The 17,342-nt window shown below is 37.6% G+C and overlaps 1 protein-coding gene across 4 annotated transcripts in view; it reads left to right on the forward strand.

Annotated features, from left to right (window-relative positions):
* Csrnp3 (cysteine and serine rich nuclear protein 3) overlaps positions 1 to 15,427 on the forward strand; it is a 168,373-nt gene extending 152,946 nt beyond the window's left edge. For all 4 annotated transcript variants that reach the window (XM_020184534.2, XM_074071004.1, XM_020184535.2 and 1 more), the window contains 2 exons: positions 8,310 to 8,606; positions 11,200 to 15,427. In XM_020184534.2, the coding sequence (XP_020040123.1) occupies positions 8,310 to 8,606; positions 11,200 to 12,249 (1,347 nt within the window). In that variant the 3' untranslated portion in view covers positions 12,250 to 15,427. The remainder of the gene's footprint in view (positions 1 to 8,309; positions 8,607 to 11,199) is intronic.
* The last annotated feature ends 1,915 nt before the right edge of the window (positions 15,428 to 17,342 follow it).

Genomic DNA, 17,342 nt, shown 5'->3' on the forward strand with positions numbered 1-17,342 from the left:
GCCCTGTACATAGGTAATACATTTAAGCACATGTTCTTTCAAAATATTGCTGGTGTTATAGTTGAAATAGAACAATTAAGCAATGCAATTAAATCTTTACATTATTCCTGTGCAATAAACCTTAATCTTTTCCTTGAAGGAAATCAATGGCCTTGATTCTCTGATTTAAATGTTGGGTGAATCCAGTGGAGGGTTGGAATCAGCTTGCTGAAGTTCCTCACTAGAATGAGCTGTGCACATTTCTTCCCAACAGTAGCTTGAAACTGGCTGTGAACGGAGTGCTTAAACCATGGAACTTGGCAAACACAACTAATAACTTTATTTTCAGAGTGTCAGTGATTTAGTGTTTACCAGCATTGTACTAGATTAATCTTGGCTTATTATATCCCACTGAAAGAAGCAAATTGGTCTAAATCAGAAGGAAAGATAGAAAAGATGATATGTCTTAAAATTATCCTTTCTGATGATTTTTGTGATGATATGTATTCCAAGAACTTCTTGTGACTTCAAATTCTTGAAATTGTTTGTTTGTTGTTGTTTTGTTCTTGTTTTTGAGACAAAACAGGCTGGCCTTACATTTTTGGACTCAAGCAGTGCTCCTCCTTCATCCTCTTTAATATCTGAGGTTACAGGTGCATGCCTCCACACTCAGCTCAGGTTTTCAGATTCTTAATGGGCAAGAAAACAAGTCAGCATTCCTGGTTTTTTGAGGTCATAATTAAATTGTTTCCAAGTTGCCACCTGCAATTAACAGCTAATGAATGATACTATAATTGACTGAAAGTCAAATGACATGAATATTTTCCTATAGTTTGCTAGAGACCTTAGAGATTAGGTGTCTGTCCAACTCACACCACATGACCAGATATTCCTTTTATTAAAGATGTTCCTATACACTCCAGCTTGTAATTGTACATCTCTGGTGACTCAGAATGCACTGCTCTTTGAAATACCACATTTCATTCATGCAGCTTTAATGTTAGAAAGCCTTTCCTTACAATGAGCTACGTGCTATCATATTATACCTCTGACCCAAATTCTGCCCTCTAGGCATACAGAATAATTCTCTATTTTCCGAATTCCAAGTGTTTGAAAATACTATTGATTGTTATGCAACTATCTTAAGATAGTTTATGTGTTTCTGTTCTTTAGAGTTAAACATCCCTAGTTCTTCCCACTAAGGCTTGGTTTCAGGTACTTTGTTGCCTGGCTTCCCTTTTCTGAGTACAATGCTACTAAAATCCACCTCCTAATATGGTTCTTGATTGGTAATGTGTTAAATTTTTCCCTCCCAAGTTGTGGAATTTTTTTGCATGTGTTTTTAACTTTTATTTTGTTTTGTATTTTATTGTTTTGTTTTGGTGGTGGTGGTAGTGGTACTGGGGTTTGAACTCAATACCTTGCACTTGCAGGCAAGTGCTCTACTACTTGAGTCTCACTCCCCACTTTGTGCTTTAGTTATTTTTCAGAAAGGATCTCACAGTTTTGTATGAGCTGGCCTCAAACTGCAGTCCTCCTCCCTTGTAGCTGCTTGTTCTTTGAGATAGGGTCTCACTAGCTTTTTTGCACCATGATCCTCCTATGTCTGCCTCCTAGATAGGTAGATATTCTTTCCATAGGTACACACTAAATTTAAAGTAGCTTTGGAGATCTTGATTAGTTTGCTTGTCCATATCAAGTTGGTAGTAAGTAAAAAATGAAATAAGAAATGAAAGAATAAAACAGGACAACCAATCAAACCAACAAATAAAACTCAGTCCTTTTAAGTCAAGTGGACATCATGGTATAAATCAAAATTTTATAACACATCCAGAACCCTCTTTATACTAATCATGCCCTGTAGAGTGATCAATAATGTTTTGTTACGCTTAATTTTAACACACATGATCTTGTCATCTACATATATGATAAGCTTTCCTTGTAAGAACTCATTCAAGTTATGAATTTAAAATTATATTTTACAAATTTGAGATATCCTTTCAAACCAGTGATCCTCAAGAGTTTGGAGGCGCTTCCCCTGCGTCACCCCACCATGACCTACACTGAGAATGCTTGCCAGGGTGAGCCACTGCTGCTGATAACATCTAAGGCACCAAATCCCTCACTCCTGTTATACCAGTAGTCCAAAAGAAGCTGAGCATCACTGGTCTTTGAGACATTTTCACTGTTCAGCTAACTATAACTCCATTTGTCCAACCACACGTTTATTAATGAAATTCCATAAGAAACTTTGTCAGAGCCCACAAGTGGGAAATTCTAAGAATCAGACTCTGTCTCAGAGACAAGCATAAAAAATTCTCAAGACTATAGTACTGGCTTTCCAACGGTAATCCACGAGGTCTGTGAGTAAGAACCACCAGGACAGAGGGTCCTGGGCTTTGTGTGCCTCATTCCCACTCTTATCTCTTACATGTTGAGATTCTGCATGGGATTTATTTGAAGAATGGTTATTTTCTCTCTTGTGAACCCAGGCAGTGGTTTAGTATTCATTGCTGTCCCATGTACCAAGACCATCTGTTTAAATAATTCTTTCTAGAACGTTGTTATCCAGAATTAGCTTTGTTTTAAACAATTCATTCCCATTTTGATCATCATTTAATTCCTTCCCCATGACTCCTCACAGATGTTAGACTGAGCGATCATAACTTCAAGTTTTTCATTGCTCTAAAGCATAAATTGTCTGGGCCTGGGGATTCTTGCATGAAAGAGCTGAGTCCTCCTTCCCCACTTTGTTTTTGCTTTAAATTCTTCTTGACTTTTCTGTTTTCTCATTTCTGGCTTGAAGAATAATTGTGCTCTTTGTCTTTGTACCGTGCCTTCCTTTTTATCTGTCAATCCTCTCTTCCTCTGCAACAATAATTTCATGTATATTTTGTTGCACTTTCTTTCTATATCAAATCTATTACATAGTCTCCTCAGAAGACTGGAAGCTCCTTAGATGGCAAAATCATTGTACAGTTATAAACCCTCATACCTATTATACTATCTGGTAAAGTATGCTGATTAAGAAAATTCATTCATTCATTCATTCATCAAAAAAAAATCCCTTAGTAACCAATTATGGAACTGGTAGTTATCAAGGGACCAGGGATACAATGGTGAGCAAGGCAAAGGCTATACTCTTAACGTTTTTCACACTATGATAGAGGAAAAATACATGTAAACCAATCAGGAAATTAACATATTATAACAAAATTAGATGGTGAGCTATCCTGGTCAAATGCAACCCAGGTATATGAGTAGGCTGAGAAAATTAAGAGTAACACATTAGTTCAATCAGCTTTGACCAGCTTCTCCTGAGAGTATCTCTACTAGGAAGGCCACCTCCACATGCTCACAAAATAGTTTCCCAAAGGGAAATGCTAAGTGATTAGATGTCATCTCTTCAGCTTTCTCTGTTTTCTCCTTTTTTGAGATGTTGTTCTCCTAGTATGAATTGTATCCTTTACTTCTGAATGAGCTAATTCAAAGGTACCATGTACTGTTCTTTGTTTCCTGCCCTATAACACTGATCAGCTACAATTTAATACTTTTTCCTTCTATACAGTTTTTCTACCATTACTCAAAAATGTTTTTTTTGGGGGGAGGGCAACAGTGCTGGGGTTTGAACTCAGAATCTCACACTTGCTAGGCAGGCACTCTATCACTTGAGCTACCCCATCAGCCCTCTACCATTACACTAAGAATTTTTACTCCAAATTGGTCTTGCCAGCCTGGAAAGCTAGGAGCCAAATAAATCTGAGTTTGATACTTTGTACCATCACAAATTAATTATTTTGCTAGACTTTGGCAAATTACCTTCTTCAAGCTCCAATTTTCCCAACTATAAAAGAAAGTACTTGCTTCAAATTAGGTGAGATAGTCAATACAAAATATAGAGTTCAGTGCCTGATACTCAGTAGATAGTGACTTGGGTCATTCTCAACATTATTGTTAATATAATGGGCAGCAATCAGTGTTTGTGCAGTTGAGTAAGTTTTCCAGTCTTATTCCTACTGTCATTTTTATATGTGTTAATAATTTTGTAAGGACCAGGAGATTTTATTACTAGTCATACCTTTTAACTGCTGAAAGGAAGTGTTTTTATTTTTGTTTTGTTTTAGCATTTTAGTCAATCCACATTTTCAGTATGGGGCCCCTCTCTATAATCATTTTGCATTGAGTTAGTTATTTGGGGACATTTAATGGCAACAAAGAGTTCATTTCATTGGAAGTGATAATGGCATTTATCCACAACATAATAAGGAAAAAGAATCTTGCGTTTAATTCAAAGCACTCCGGGAATCACTCCACTGATTCTCACACTGTTGTGTCCCATTCCACAGGTGTGCATAGATGGGCAAAATAGTGTGTACTATTGGGCTTTGGGAATTGCTCACTCATACTTTGTCAGTGGATATAAAGCTGTAAAGTTAAAATGCTTGAATTCTATCTGTGTGAAACAAATAATAGCGCTTTTTACTTGTAGAGTGAGCATGGACAATGGCTCAAGAACAAATTGCCATGTTTACTGTCCTCATTGGATTAAAGCAACACACACACACACACACACCTCACCCCTTAAATCCTTACAGTATGGTAAAGATTAATGCATATAAATATATAAATGCATTAACATGGGAATATATATTACATTAATGTATGTAAGAGCTCTGTGTAGCTCAGACTGGCCTTGAATTTTCGATCCTCTGATCCCCCTGCCTCTGTTTCCCGAGTGCTGGAATTCCAGGCATGTTATCACCACACCAGCTTTACACCATTTTTTATAAACTCTTTGAGTATTTGGGGAGGCAACATTGTGTTTGGAAAAGGACACTAAGTGAGAAATTGTCCAAATCCTAGATTAACATGTCTACCTCAAAATAGAATGAGCGTTTGAAGGTACCAGTTACTATATGTTATTTTGTAAGCAGAATTGCTTCTTTAGACACATTATCTTTAATTCCATGTTCGAGTTCAGGCACTTTATTTAGAAACCCTGTAGTCTAGCTATGAGATGTGGGGAAAAGCATATTGAAATAGGAGTCAGGGAACTGGGTTCTATAAAATACACCTTAGAGAAGTCACAATGAATCAGAAGCTTGATAATGCATAAAATAAGAGGGATTCTTCAGATGAACTGAAGTCTGAAAATTCAATTGTTCTATTTTGAGGTAGGAAAAAGACATTTAAAAGTAACATTTAAGTCAAGAGGGAAAAAAATGCTACATGAATGTTCTTGTGAATGAAGGTGGACGTGAAGAAAAGAAGCCAGCAAGAGTAGATGAGACAATCCTGGCAGATTCCCTGAATTTCTTTGCACCAGGTCTTTAAGGTGTAATGGGCATGAGTTAGTGGACAAAAGCAGGGAGCTCATTCATTTTTTCCCTTCTTCCTCTCATACGGGAAAGTACATTTGAAAATAACATATGCAGTACTCTGATCTCAAAGAGCATTTAAATGCAGTAGTCTGGGCCTGGGTTTTAAAGAAACAAATGGGAATAGACCAGAAAAGAGAATGGGTAGGGTTTCCTAAGGCAAAGCAGAGAACATTTCTGAAAGGCAGGATACCAACCAGAAGCTGTAAGAAGGGGAAGATAAACCAATTGATAAGTACTCCCAGACTTCATTAAAAATGGTATTGAGGAGGTGAGGACAAAGCCTTGCTAGATCACTTCAACATTAGCACGAGATTTTGAAAATCTAGATTACAACTCCTCTAGACTCTTGAACAAGAGTGAAAACAGTATGTAGCTCTGTGTGAAGGACTTTTAGATGCTTAATTGAATTTTTTTTAATGAAATTATTTGTTGTAATTTAAAGATGTGAAAATAAGAAATACAGATTTTATTTCTAAGGGCATTTTTATTGAGAGTAAATCAAATCTGTAGATACACAGTCATTTATTTGTTTCTTAAATTTTTAGTTGCCAATTGATTATTTTATGTTACCCTAAAAAAATTGATATGCTTTTACATGTTTGCTAAAACCGCTTTTTTTTAATTTTTAGATTTAATATATTGTCTGATGGCAGCTATTATTTTTTTCCATCTAGCCCTGTTGATACAAATTGACAATTTTGTTGTTGTCATACTGCTATCAACTGCACAAAAAGCATAAATATTCTAGAACATTAAGATTAAGTAGGAATAAAGGATTAAAACAAATTGTGCAAACCAAATCCTGAGTGTCTGCGTGTTGCTGTGGAGTCAGAAGCTTGCTGAGGTTCACAGAGGAAGCCAAGAATTAAACTAAATCTAAGCACTACAAGTGACAAGATGGGAAAGGCAGTACTTCCTGCTCATTCATGCAGCCTTACCTGCCACAGAAGATGGAATATGTTAGGCAATTTATACGTTTGAATTTCTTAGAAGATCAGATCTTTACCGATTGAAGTGTGCAGCTCATAAGGAAGTAACAATTAACAAAAATAGTGCCCACAACTAAAGTAACCTCCTAGTCGTGAACTAATTAGCCAATGCATGCCTATAGAAATGCCAAGGGAAGAAACAAATTGCAACTCATGCCAAAAAACAAAATCCAATAAAGAAGAAATTCCATCTTTATAAGATTACATATTTAGGTTCTGATTTTTTTTTTTTTTTTTTTTTTTGGTGGCACTGGAGTTTGAGCTCTGGACCTCACTCTTGCTAGGCAGGCACTCTACCACTTAAGGCACTCAACCAGCCCTTTTTTGTGATGGGTATTTTTGAGATAGGATCTCACAAACTATTTGCCCAAGCTGGCTTTGAACTGCAATCCTCCTTTTCTCTGCCTCCTGAGTATCTAAGATTACAAGTATGGGTCACTGGTGCCCAGCTCTGAAATATTTTTTTTTAATTTTGTTAAGTACCTTCTCAAAATACATCTTGGATCCTTTGTAATGAATTTTAAATATGCACTTGCTCCTCTGTTGTTTCTTCTATGAAAATTTTTTTTTACTAGAGGGCAAAGTCTAATCTTCCATTTGTTCTTTAATACACTGAGCTGTCCAATTTGAAGGTTTTTTTCCAGTAATAAAAATTCTTTTCTAACTTTCTTTTTTTTTTTGCAGAACTGTAGATTGGACTTAGAGCCTTGTGCTTATGAGGCAGGTTCTCTACTACGTGAGCCACTCCACCAGCCCAGAAAAGAGGCTGATTTATTTTATTTTATTTGGTAGTACTGGGGTTTGAACTCAAGACCTCATGCTTGCTAAGCAGGTCTTTTCTAAATGATTGACTTTTTCCTATGAAGCTGAGAAAACAACATCTGATGTCACCAGGGTATTTTAACTATTTATTGGATGAACTTCAAAGATCACCAAGCATAATAGTAATTTTAGTTAATGGAGATTGAAAATAATAAATTTGAAAATTAAAGAACTAAAGTAGCTTCTGTATTTAGACCTTTCATGATTTACTTCTTCATGGAGTTTCTGCCTTTATTACTATGCTACTCCTCAAAATAAATATCTTGTTCATAGGGGAAAAACTTCTCTTTCTAAATGCTTTTATATAAAGCATACAATATGTGGTGGTATAAGAAATAAAATACTTATTCAGAGCTTACTGATGGATGAGATTAATTTAACTTAGAAAAGAAATATAAATAGACACAGAATACTCATGAGTTGCAAGGAATGTTGTCCACGTGAGCTGCTATGCAGGAAGTTTTTCTTTGGGCCAAGGTTTATGTGAACTCCTTCAAGGGCCAAGTTCATTGTCTCAGTCATCGGTTGCTGAGCACGTGCCTGCACTGCCCTCTTCCTTATCTTGACAAGAGCGCACTGACCTGACTTCATATCAAGTCTTGGAATGTTCTGTATCATGTTTGTAATCCCAATAGCACAATGCAACATACCTTTACATTTTGTGTTCAGAGTTTTAGTGGAGCCTCAAAAATGGACTTGTCATTTCAAGGACATCGTGTTTGCTGAATGAGGTGGTGATGGCTTTCACTAAGATGTGATCACCTCTGAACAAGGACACATTTAATCTAACATCAGAGCTGCCCAACATGAACTAGTGTAAAGATAACTTTCAGTGATGGGCACCTGAACCTTTGTTCTTTTTCACATTGTACTTGCTTAAGCCCTTATACTGATATGATGTAGTTAAGAGTTCCAATTAACAATCTTCTTCCAGTACATTTTTAAAAGCCTATCATTTCTTGTTTTCCTTCCCCTGGCTTCTCTTAAAGAGAAAAATAAAAGCAAATTATTGAACTCGCAAGTACTTGCTGGTTATGGGACATGATGACATATAACAGCTTATTCTCATCAAGTGCTGAACTAGGCATTTTGGACCCTGCCAATGCTACATCTCTTATTTTCTTCCTTGTGTTTCTAGATGACTAAGAATGGCACAGTAGAATCTGAAGAAGCTAGCACTCTTACAGTGGATGACATTTCTGATGATGATATTGATTTAGACAACACAGAAGTAGACGAGTACTTCTTCCTACAACCCCTGCCAACAAAAAAACGAAGAGCCCTACTGCGAGCCTCTGGAGTGAAAAAGATCGATGTGGAAGAAAAGCATGAGCTGCGAGCCATCCGTCTATCACGGGAGGACTGTGGTTGTGACTGCAGAGTGTTCTGTGATCCAGAAACATGTACCTGCAGCCTGGCAGGCATTAAGTGTCAGGTAAGGACTTGGATTTCAGGGCATCCAAAGAAAAGATGTAATATATGACCCTGTATCAAAGCAGTCATGTTATATGGAATGAACTCCCCACATGGAGTGGCAAGGCAAGATGAGTAATTTGAGGAGAAAGAACTGCTAGTTCAATTAAAAGCTTATAGCTATATGTTTTAGTAGTTATAAAAAACTCCAGCTAAGTTCATTGAAATTATTTCCCCTTGAATTCAATTATTAAACCAGCTTTTCACAAATACCCAGGGAGACCATGACATCCTTACCATTGTGTTTGTATTTTCTGATCCATCCATGAGGTGTGATGATTGACTAGAGGTGATATGGACTAGTGAGAAAGCTACTAGACTGGGACCTAAGAAAACAAAAGTTACACTCTTGTCTTTGCTGTTTGCCAATTATATGAAATGGGCAAATCAGGTAAATCCTCTGAGGTCAGTATCCTCATCTCTAAAATGAATGGGCTGAACTAGGCCAGAGGGTGACAAACAATCAACTCAGGCTAAATCTAACCACCTACATGTTTTTGTAAAAAACATTTTATTGGGACGCTGCCAGTTTGTTTGTTTGTTTACTTATTGTCTATGACTGACTTCATGTTTCTGCCGGAGAGCTGAAAGTGACACAGGAATCATAGTGCCCACAAAACCTAAATAATTTACTCTCTTGCCCTATTTTTTTTTTTTTTTTTTTTTGGTGGTGGGAGACGAGGACCTATATTTAGTGCCGTTACTTGCAGAGTTCCCTTCTGCTTTCTGTCTGTCTGATTGTGGCAGTAGAGATTGAATAGACTAGTGAAGGAGAGGAAAAACATGAAGACAGAATTTTTACAGCTTGGAATAACCTTGCAAATAGTGAAAAGCCTGTTTTACTCCAAAGAAGAACCTAAAATTTGAGTTCACACAAAAGTGTTAGAAATATCCCTAAAATCGCACCTGTCTTTTCACACTTTTAAAAGTTTAAATGTTAAGTACAATGAAAAGGGAAAAAAATTTTATGAGCCCACAGACTAGATGATTCTCTGGTCTTCATCAGTCTATAATCTCACTGAGCTCTATGTTTAAGTAGGTGCTGCTATTTGGTGCCAAAACAGATTTTTCAATAAAGAGGGCCACTGAGGCAGGTAAAAGAAGAGGGTACTTCCCATCAGCTGAACAGTTGCTTAAGATGGACTCACAGAAAACCCATTCATGAGTAAGAAACCTGCTACAGATTCTGGCTCAGACACCTGCCTCAACCTCCCTGCTGGTATCCAAATCACTGCACTAGAGTTGGCCTTCTCGACAGGACAGGAAATTCCCTGTACTTGAATAAGGTGGGAAGCAGGACAAGTGTTTTCTGTTGCCTGTATTCTGGTCTGCATGCAGGTTGATTTGTGGAGTCTGAGACAATTGGCAAATATTTTAGGAGTACCTGTGGATTGCCCAGAATTCCACTTACCACCTGAGTGAAGAGGTCAGTCCAACCACACTTATTAGCATACTCGATGTCTAGAGCTCCACTCAAATAGTTCTGGGATATTGATGAAATGTATATCCCTTTCCCTCAAGAGGCTCATTCTCTAACAGAGTGAGGAGGGAATGGGGGAATCATGACCTAAACACATGAGTCTGCCACTCACTATTATGAATGTGCACACCCCACAGCTCACACATGCACTCATGTACCAGGGGTCCAAGAGTGGGAGAAGGGTCCTTGAGAAGTAGTGAATTATGAGTGTGCATGGTGCTAAGTGGTGTCAAACTGGACATCTCAGGCACTGAAGTTCATTCTACAATAAACAAAAGGAAAAGAACGTAGCTAGCATGGGAAATGCCATGTAACGTAGATTAAAAATACCAGCTTTCAGCTGGGCAACGGTAGCTCACACCTGTAATCCTAGCTATTTGAGACCCATAGGATCAAGTTTCCAGGCCAACCTGGACAAAAAGTTAGCAAATCCATTTCCCACCCCCAGCCATATCAACCATTAACAGAGCAGAGTGACAAGTGCCTGTCAATCCAGTGAAGGTAAGAAGCATAAAATAGGAGGATGGCAGTCTAGGCTGATGTGCACAAAAAGTAAGATCCCATCTCCAAAATAGGCAGAGTAAAATGGGCTGGAGTCATGACTCAAGTGATAAAGCACCTGAGTTCAAATTGCTTAAATAAATAAGTAAATAAATGGCAGGTTGGAAGGCATACACACTTGTTTAAAATTGGGCAGGCAAATTGGAATGCAAAAGAAGGAAAAAAGAGCTTAGGGAATGGATAGAAGCATTGAAAAATGGAAGCAAAATTAAAGTCATAAAGAGAAGAGAATGGAGAAAGAAGTTTGGAAAGTACTGGAGTAGTTTGATAGAATAAAATGTCCACTTATGCACCAAACCCATGTTTATTTTGCATATAGATTTAAACACTAGTTAGCTCTTACAGTTCAAGTCTTCACTTCCTCTTTTCATTTCTATTTGCAGTTTGATTGTCATTTACTCTGACATAAGTAAAATTGAGTGGATTACTTAATTCAAAGGGGTTATTGTAAGGGACTGGATTTTTATTTGGTTGTAGTAGCTCCACAGTGCTAATCTGTGTTCTTCCTTCCAAGGTGGATCGTATGTCTTTCCCGTGTGGCTGTACTAAAGAAGGATGTAGTAACACAGCTGGTAGAATTGAATTTAATCCTATCCGTGTCCGGACTCACTTTTTGCACACAATAATGAAACTTGAACTGGAGAAAAACCGAGAGCAGCAAATCCCCACACTGAACGGCTGCCGTGGTGAGATAAGTGCTCATAGTAGTTCCATGAGTCCTGTCGCTCACTCCGTAGAATATTCTATCGCAGACAATTTTGAGATTGAACCTGAACCCCAGGCTGCAGTGCTGCACCTGCAGTCCGCTGAGGAATTAGATTGCCAAGGAGAAGAGGAAGAGGAGGAGGAGGATGGGAGCAGCTTTTGCAGTGGAGTCACTGATTCTAGCACGCAGAGCCTGGCCCCTAGTGAGTCAGATGAGGAGGAGGAGGAAGAAGAGGAGGAAGAGGAAGAGGAAGATGATGATGACAAAGGAGACAGCTTTGTGGAAGGTTTGGGCACCCATGCTGAAGTTGTTCCTCTTCCTTCAGTCCTTTGTTATTCCGATGGCACTGCTGTTCATGAAAGCCACACAAAAAATGCTTCATTTTATGCCAACTCTTCAACTCTGTATTACCAAATAGATAGCCACATTCCAGGAACGCCTAGCCAGATCTCTGAGAACTATTCTGAAAGAGATACTGTCAAAAATGGTACCCTTTCGCTGGTGCCTTACACCATGACCCCAGAGCAATTTGTAGACTATGCCCGACAAGCAGAAGAGGCCTATGGTGCCTCCCACTACCCAGCTGCCAACCCCTCTGTAATTGTGTGCTGCTCCTCTTCTGAAAATGATAGTGGGGTGCCCTGCAATAGCTTATATCCTGAACACAGGTCCAGTCATCCTCAAGTGGAATTTCACTCATACTTGAAAGGCCCTTCCCAGGAAGCGTTTGTCTCCACATTGAATGGTGACAGTCACATTCCTGAGCATCCTGCTGAAAATTCTTTGAGCCTTGCAGAAAAGAGCAGATTGCACGAAGAGTGCATCAAATCACCTGTGGTTGAGACTGTCCCTGTTTAGTACCTTAAATTATTATAGGACCAGCTCTTCTCCTATTTAAGGCATTGTATTTAATTGAATTTCCTGGGCTCATCATCATTTAAACTGAAGACCAAGAAAACTTGGACTGTGATTAATCTTCCAGACAGTATTTTCTTTTCTTCTTTCTAGCTACATGACTATAGCATTGCACAAATACAGTCGCTCTGGGGATTTTAAAAGATTTCAGACTGTTTTGATAGAATATGCTAAATTTTAGAAATGCATATCTCACAGTTGCCTATCTGTCAAACTGTGTGAAACCTGCCAAGCTGTGCAGATCAGAGCTCCACATTTTGGATTATCGGGCCTGTGCAAGATTGATAACTAAGACTAGAACATAATAAGATTTAGAGTCCTAATTTTCGATATATCTGAAAATGATGGTGACTTTTTAATGTAAAAGTAATTATTGTAAGAAAAAGATTTAATTGTTTCATGTGTATTTTATTTATGGTAGTTTAGAAGTCATGTTTTGGTGAAAATGAACAACCGCATGTTCATTCAAGCTGAAGATGCATTCACAGCTAGCACCACAAAGCATGCCCACATGGATTGCATCTGAAATCCACCCACATTTTTATCATCATGACTGAGCAGATTTGCAAATACTTTCTTAAGGGTGAAATAGGCCTATTTTTGCTATTTTGGACAAATAAATGAGTCTATATGTGCAGGTCCTTACACAGTTTTCTCTAAAGTTAAGAGTTAGGACAATCCTCTGGTGCGGGTCCAGTTTGCTGCCCTCCCTCAGCTGACTCCCGAGATGGAGGTAGAAGGAATTGCCTTTCTTTTTTAAACAGTGTCAACTTGGTTCTTAACTCGGACAGCACCTTTAAACAATACCCCCTACATCAAAATGCACTTTAGTGCCCCTTCACGGTACCTCGTGTGGGGTGGGGAACTGAGAACTCGTTCATCTCTTTGAGATGAAAAATATAAAAATTTTTTTTAAAAGTTCTGTAACTATTAGAAGATTCATACGATTAATTTTGAGGAATCATCCAATGCTATATGTGAAGGAAAAATGACTTTTTTTCCTTCACCACTCTGAGGACCTAACTCTGTAAACACAGAGGAGGCTGAGGAAACGGAAGATCGCAGCCTCCACAGCCAGCCTTTGCTACAGTGTGATCAATCCATCTCTACAAAAAGGTGTATCATGAGATTGCCATTTATGACTAGCTGATTGAAGGGGGGCCTCTACCCAAATATTCAACTAGGCCTTACTTTTCTGAAGCAGTTTGATTTGTCTTGCCTGGGACAATTAGCAGAACAGTCCAGAATGCATTGTATACTCTGATTACCTCAGGTCTCTTATTAAAGGGAACAGATAGAAATAAGACATGCACTCCCCACCATTACATTACCTGCACTTGGTTTGTCAGAGGACTTTTAGGAGCCCTTTATCCTGTAAATTAATTTAGCTAAACAGCCTGTTCTACTATTTTTTTCCAATGCAATATGATTACGCTACATCCGTTTCACATTCTTGAGCTTCTATTGTTTTATCATTTCTCATGTTTTATGACTATTTGATATGTAGACATGCTTGCTATTCCATGACTGCGTCACTACTTATATTTTATCTTTTAGACTTGGGTATTTAGAAATATGGATATAAATACAATATAGAGCTCACTTCTTTTAAAGTACTATTTTAGTTAATTGAACTTAAAAATGTTTGATCTAAAGAAAGTCCTCCAATGGAAAAGTTTCTACTAAAACTTGATGTGGGGAAAGCGTGTTTATTTGGCAGCTCTTCTACTGGTTCCTGCCCCTTCCATACCCCACCTCTGGGTCAAATTTATAACCAGGGATATAAAAAAGCTTTGGGTTTGTTACGGTGGAAGTAGCAGTTATAAGGGCAGGGATGTTCTGCATGAATGATAACCCAGCACTTATTAGGTGGGGATTTGTTCATTTTTCTGTGTAAATTCTGGATTATCTGTAAAGTCACAGGTTTCAATGTTTGATCTCCAGTTTTTCCCCTGACAATACCATCTACAGCACAGTCCCACAGAGAAAATGACAAGAGGCTATCATTCCTTCATTCAAGCACATGAAAGAATCATGTGTTCCATGTTTGCTGGGCCATTACAACCTCTGGATGTATCTACATGTGAGGAGGCCCTTTCAGGATATTCTCGGAACACAGTGTATGGGAAAGTGGGGAAGCCAACTCTAGCTGGGGCATTGTTGAAGGGAAGAATGACAGTACAGTTTCTGAACAGATAGATATTTTAGTTTATTTTCACAAGAAGTCTCGAAGCCTACTTATTTATATTAGGCAGGGTCACTGTTTTATAGCTTTTTTTTTTTTTCAAAAGTGTGCTTACAAAAACAAAGCTTTTTTTTTTCTCTTACCTGTCCAGTTAGTGTAGAAAGACCCTGCCCTACTAAGAAGAATTAGCCTTCTAGCATTGACAACCTCTCTTCTAAATTGTCTATATCTAAGTAACCCATGAACATCTCCTACAAATTATATGCATAGGCCCCTATTTGAAACACAAAACAAAACACACTACAAGCATATCACACACTACAAAATACCACAGCTTTTTACAGACAGCACAGCTCATCAGGTGCTTTCTGTGGCATTAAAGAGTTTAATTGACTTATCTAACTAAATACCGGCAGTCTTAAAAACTCTAGAATTACTAAAGAATGACAGAAGATTTTAAGCAATGGCCAGTGTCAAGTACTAAGTTTTCCTTCTCTAGAAACTAGTTGGATTTTATGATTTAAATACATGGTTTAGAAAAGAGTATAATTTTTAAAGCAATCCTTTGAAAATATCAGGTCAAAGTTGCAAATAATACTAATGATGGAATCATTTATTATTACTTCCTTTCCAAGAAAAACCGAGAGAGCACAATGTTCCATCTGAATTTAGCAATAGCCCCTTCTATTCAACATAAACTGCTCACATGCCAGGAAAGTGCTACCGTTATTCTTAGGTTTTAAAAGGGGGATGGACTTAGAGACAGCCAGTGGGGATGCTTATGATCTTTACACAAGACACAATAACGTGACCTGTAGCTGTTGTGTTACCCCCACAGTATATCTAACCAAATGAGTCTTTTGTACACACAGCTTTTTAGTGATTCACTGTCAGTTGCAAAGCTTCCTGCCCTAGACCTGTTGTTTTAGCACAAGTCCTATAGGGGCTTTAATTCTCTGTTATAATTCTAGTCAAATTGATTTGCAAGTCAAGTGGCAGGAGCAGCTTGTGTCTTGTCATTCTTGATTTCCTTTTTCGAGAAAGAAATCAAAGAGTTTTAAGTTTTTCTCCCCAATTATTGGTCATCAATTATTAAGACATAAGTATAATTCATTTGTTGCATGTCTTTTAGTTGATTGAATAACATAGTTGCTTTTTGAAGCCCAATCTTTTCTTAGTGATAAAAAAATATTTTTCCAGTACGCCAGCCACATATCAAATATGAAACCAACATTTCAAGTGATAAAATCTTTACAATCATATATGGAAGTGCACCTGCCACTCCAAAAAAACTATGGGCCACAAATTTAAAGAAGCAAGAGATTACATTAAGTAATTATTTTCTTTAATTTTTCTACTCTAACAGATGACTTCAAGATAAAATTCTGGCTTAGTTTTTATTAAATAAGAAAATGTACCATGATTTATTTCCTATAAGTTGCTATATCACTAGTTCTTTGATTTTTGATATTGTGTAAGTTTATAGCCTTTTTGTGTTGATATTCAGAATTTATTAGCTATCCATTTTTTTTAACAAAAGAAAAATTATACAATGCTGCTATGTTGGAACAATATCCTGAGCAGTAAAAGTCGTAGGGGAAATTATGTATTCTGAGAGATGATGATGAGTGGCAGGAAATAAGCCTATTCAAATTCAAGATGTGATTTTTTTTGTCCTATTAGAATTGCCATGGCTTCTTGTCTAATTCTGTCAGACTACAACTAAAAAGATGTTTCTTTTTCCTAAATTAATGGATCTCAGTGGATCTTTTTTCTGCCCTTTCACTCCATCTGAAATTTATGAGCTCAGCTAGGACTGAGTCAAGTGAAAAACAGATTCTCAGCTAATTGCTTCACTAGTGTAGAACCATTTAAGTGATGCCAAATTTATACCTGCAAACTCCTACCAGACAGTTTAAGGGGCAAGAGTGTTTCGCTCATAAACAACACAGAAAACTTTAGAAACATCAATGTGGGATACAATCACTCTTACTTGTCTTTATATAAACAAGCTATTAAAATAGCAATACCTATTCCAAGTTCCAAAATCATTGCCTTCAAGCAGGTAAAGAAGGAGAGGTCATTAGACAACCCTTCACCTTCAGCTGGAATTACAAACCATTGAAATAGCAGATGGAAGTCAACAGGAGTCTGACTACCTTTTTATAAAAAGTGCCCTCTACTTCTGCATATATAACTTAATGTTTCCCCTTAAAATGATGTTTGCTCCTTTTTCTCTCTGGAGACAGTTTACAGTGCCATTATAGACGGTATATAAAATACCAAGCTTAAGTGGGAAGTTCTTTTGTACAGTCAAAGGCAAGATGACTGTACTCCGAAATGAGAACTATCTGTTGTATCCTTACAATGACTAACACCAACAACTTAAGCCTCGAGCACTCTTAGTTCCAATACAAATTTGCAATTTCTGATTGAATCCTTTTCTGAGATCTGCTATCTTGTACTGGTATAAGTTAAATGCCTAAGCCAAAATGCCACAGCTCATCAGGTGTTTTCTGTGGCATTAAAGAGTTTAATTGAAAAAAAAAAAGTTTAATTGACTTATCTAACTAAATACCAGCAGTCTAAAAACTCTAGAATTACTAAAGTGTTGGCATGGTGTTTGAGTGGAGCAGAAACTTTAAGAAGTTATAGTGTGTGCTAGAAACTTTAAAAGTTTTATCCGAGCTGGGCTAGGTTTTATTACACTAGAAAGTTTGCAATGGGTAGGCAGCTAGAAACCGGGAAGGGGCCGTCTTCAGCCCATTTGGAGCTCCTATCTGCTGACCAACACCCATGTCCATTACATTTTCTATGGCTAGGCCATTTGATATTTTAGAAAACCCAAACA

The sequence above is a fragment of the Castor canadensis genome, chromosome 4 (genome assembly GCF_047511655.1).
Source record: "Castor canadensis chromosome 4, mCasCan1.hap1v2, whole genome shotgun sequence".
NCBI lineage: Eukaryota > Metazoa > Chordata > Mammalia > Rodentia > Castoridae > Castor > Castor canadensis.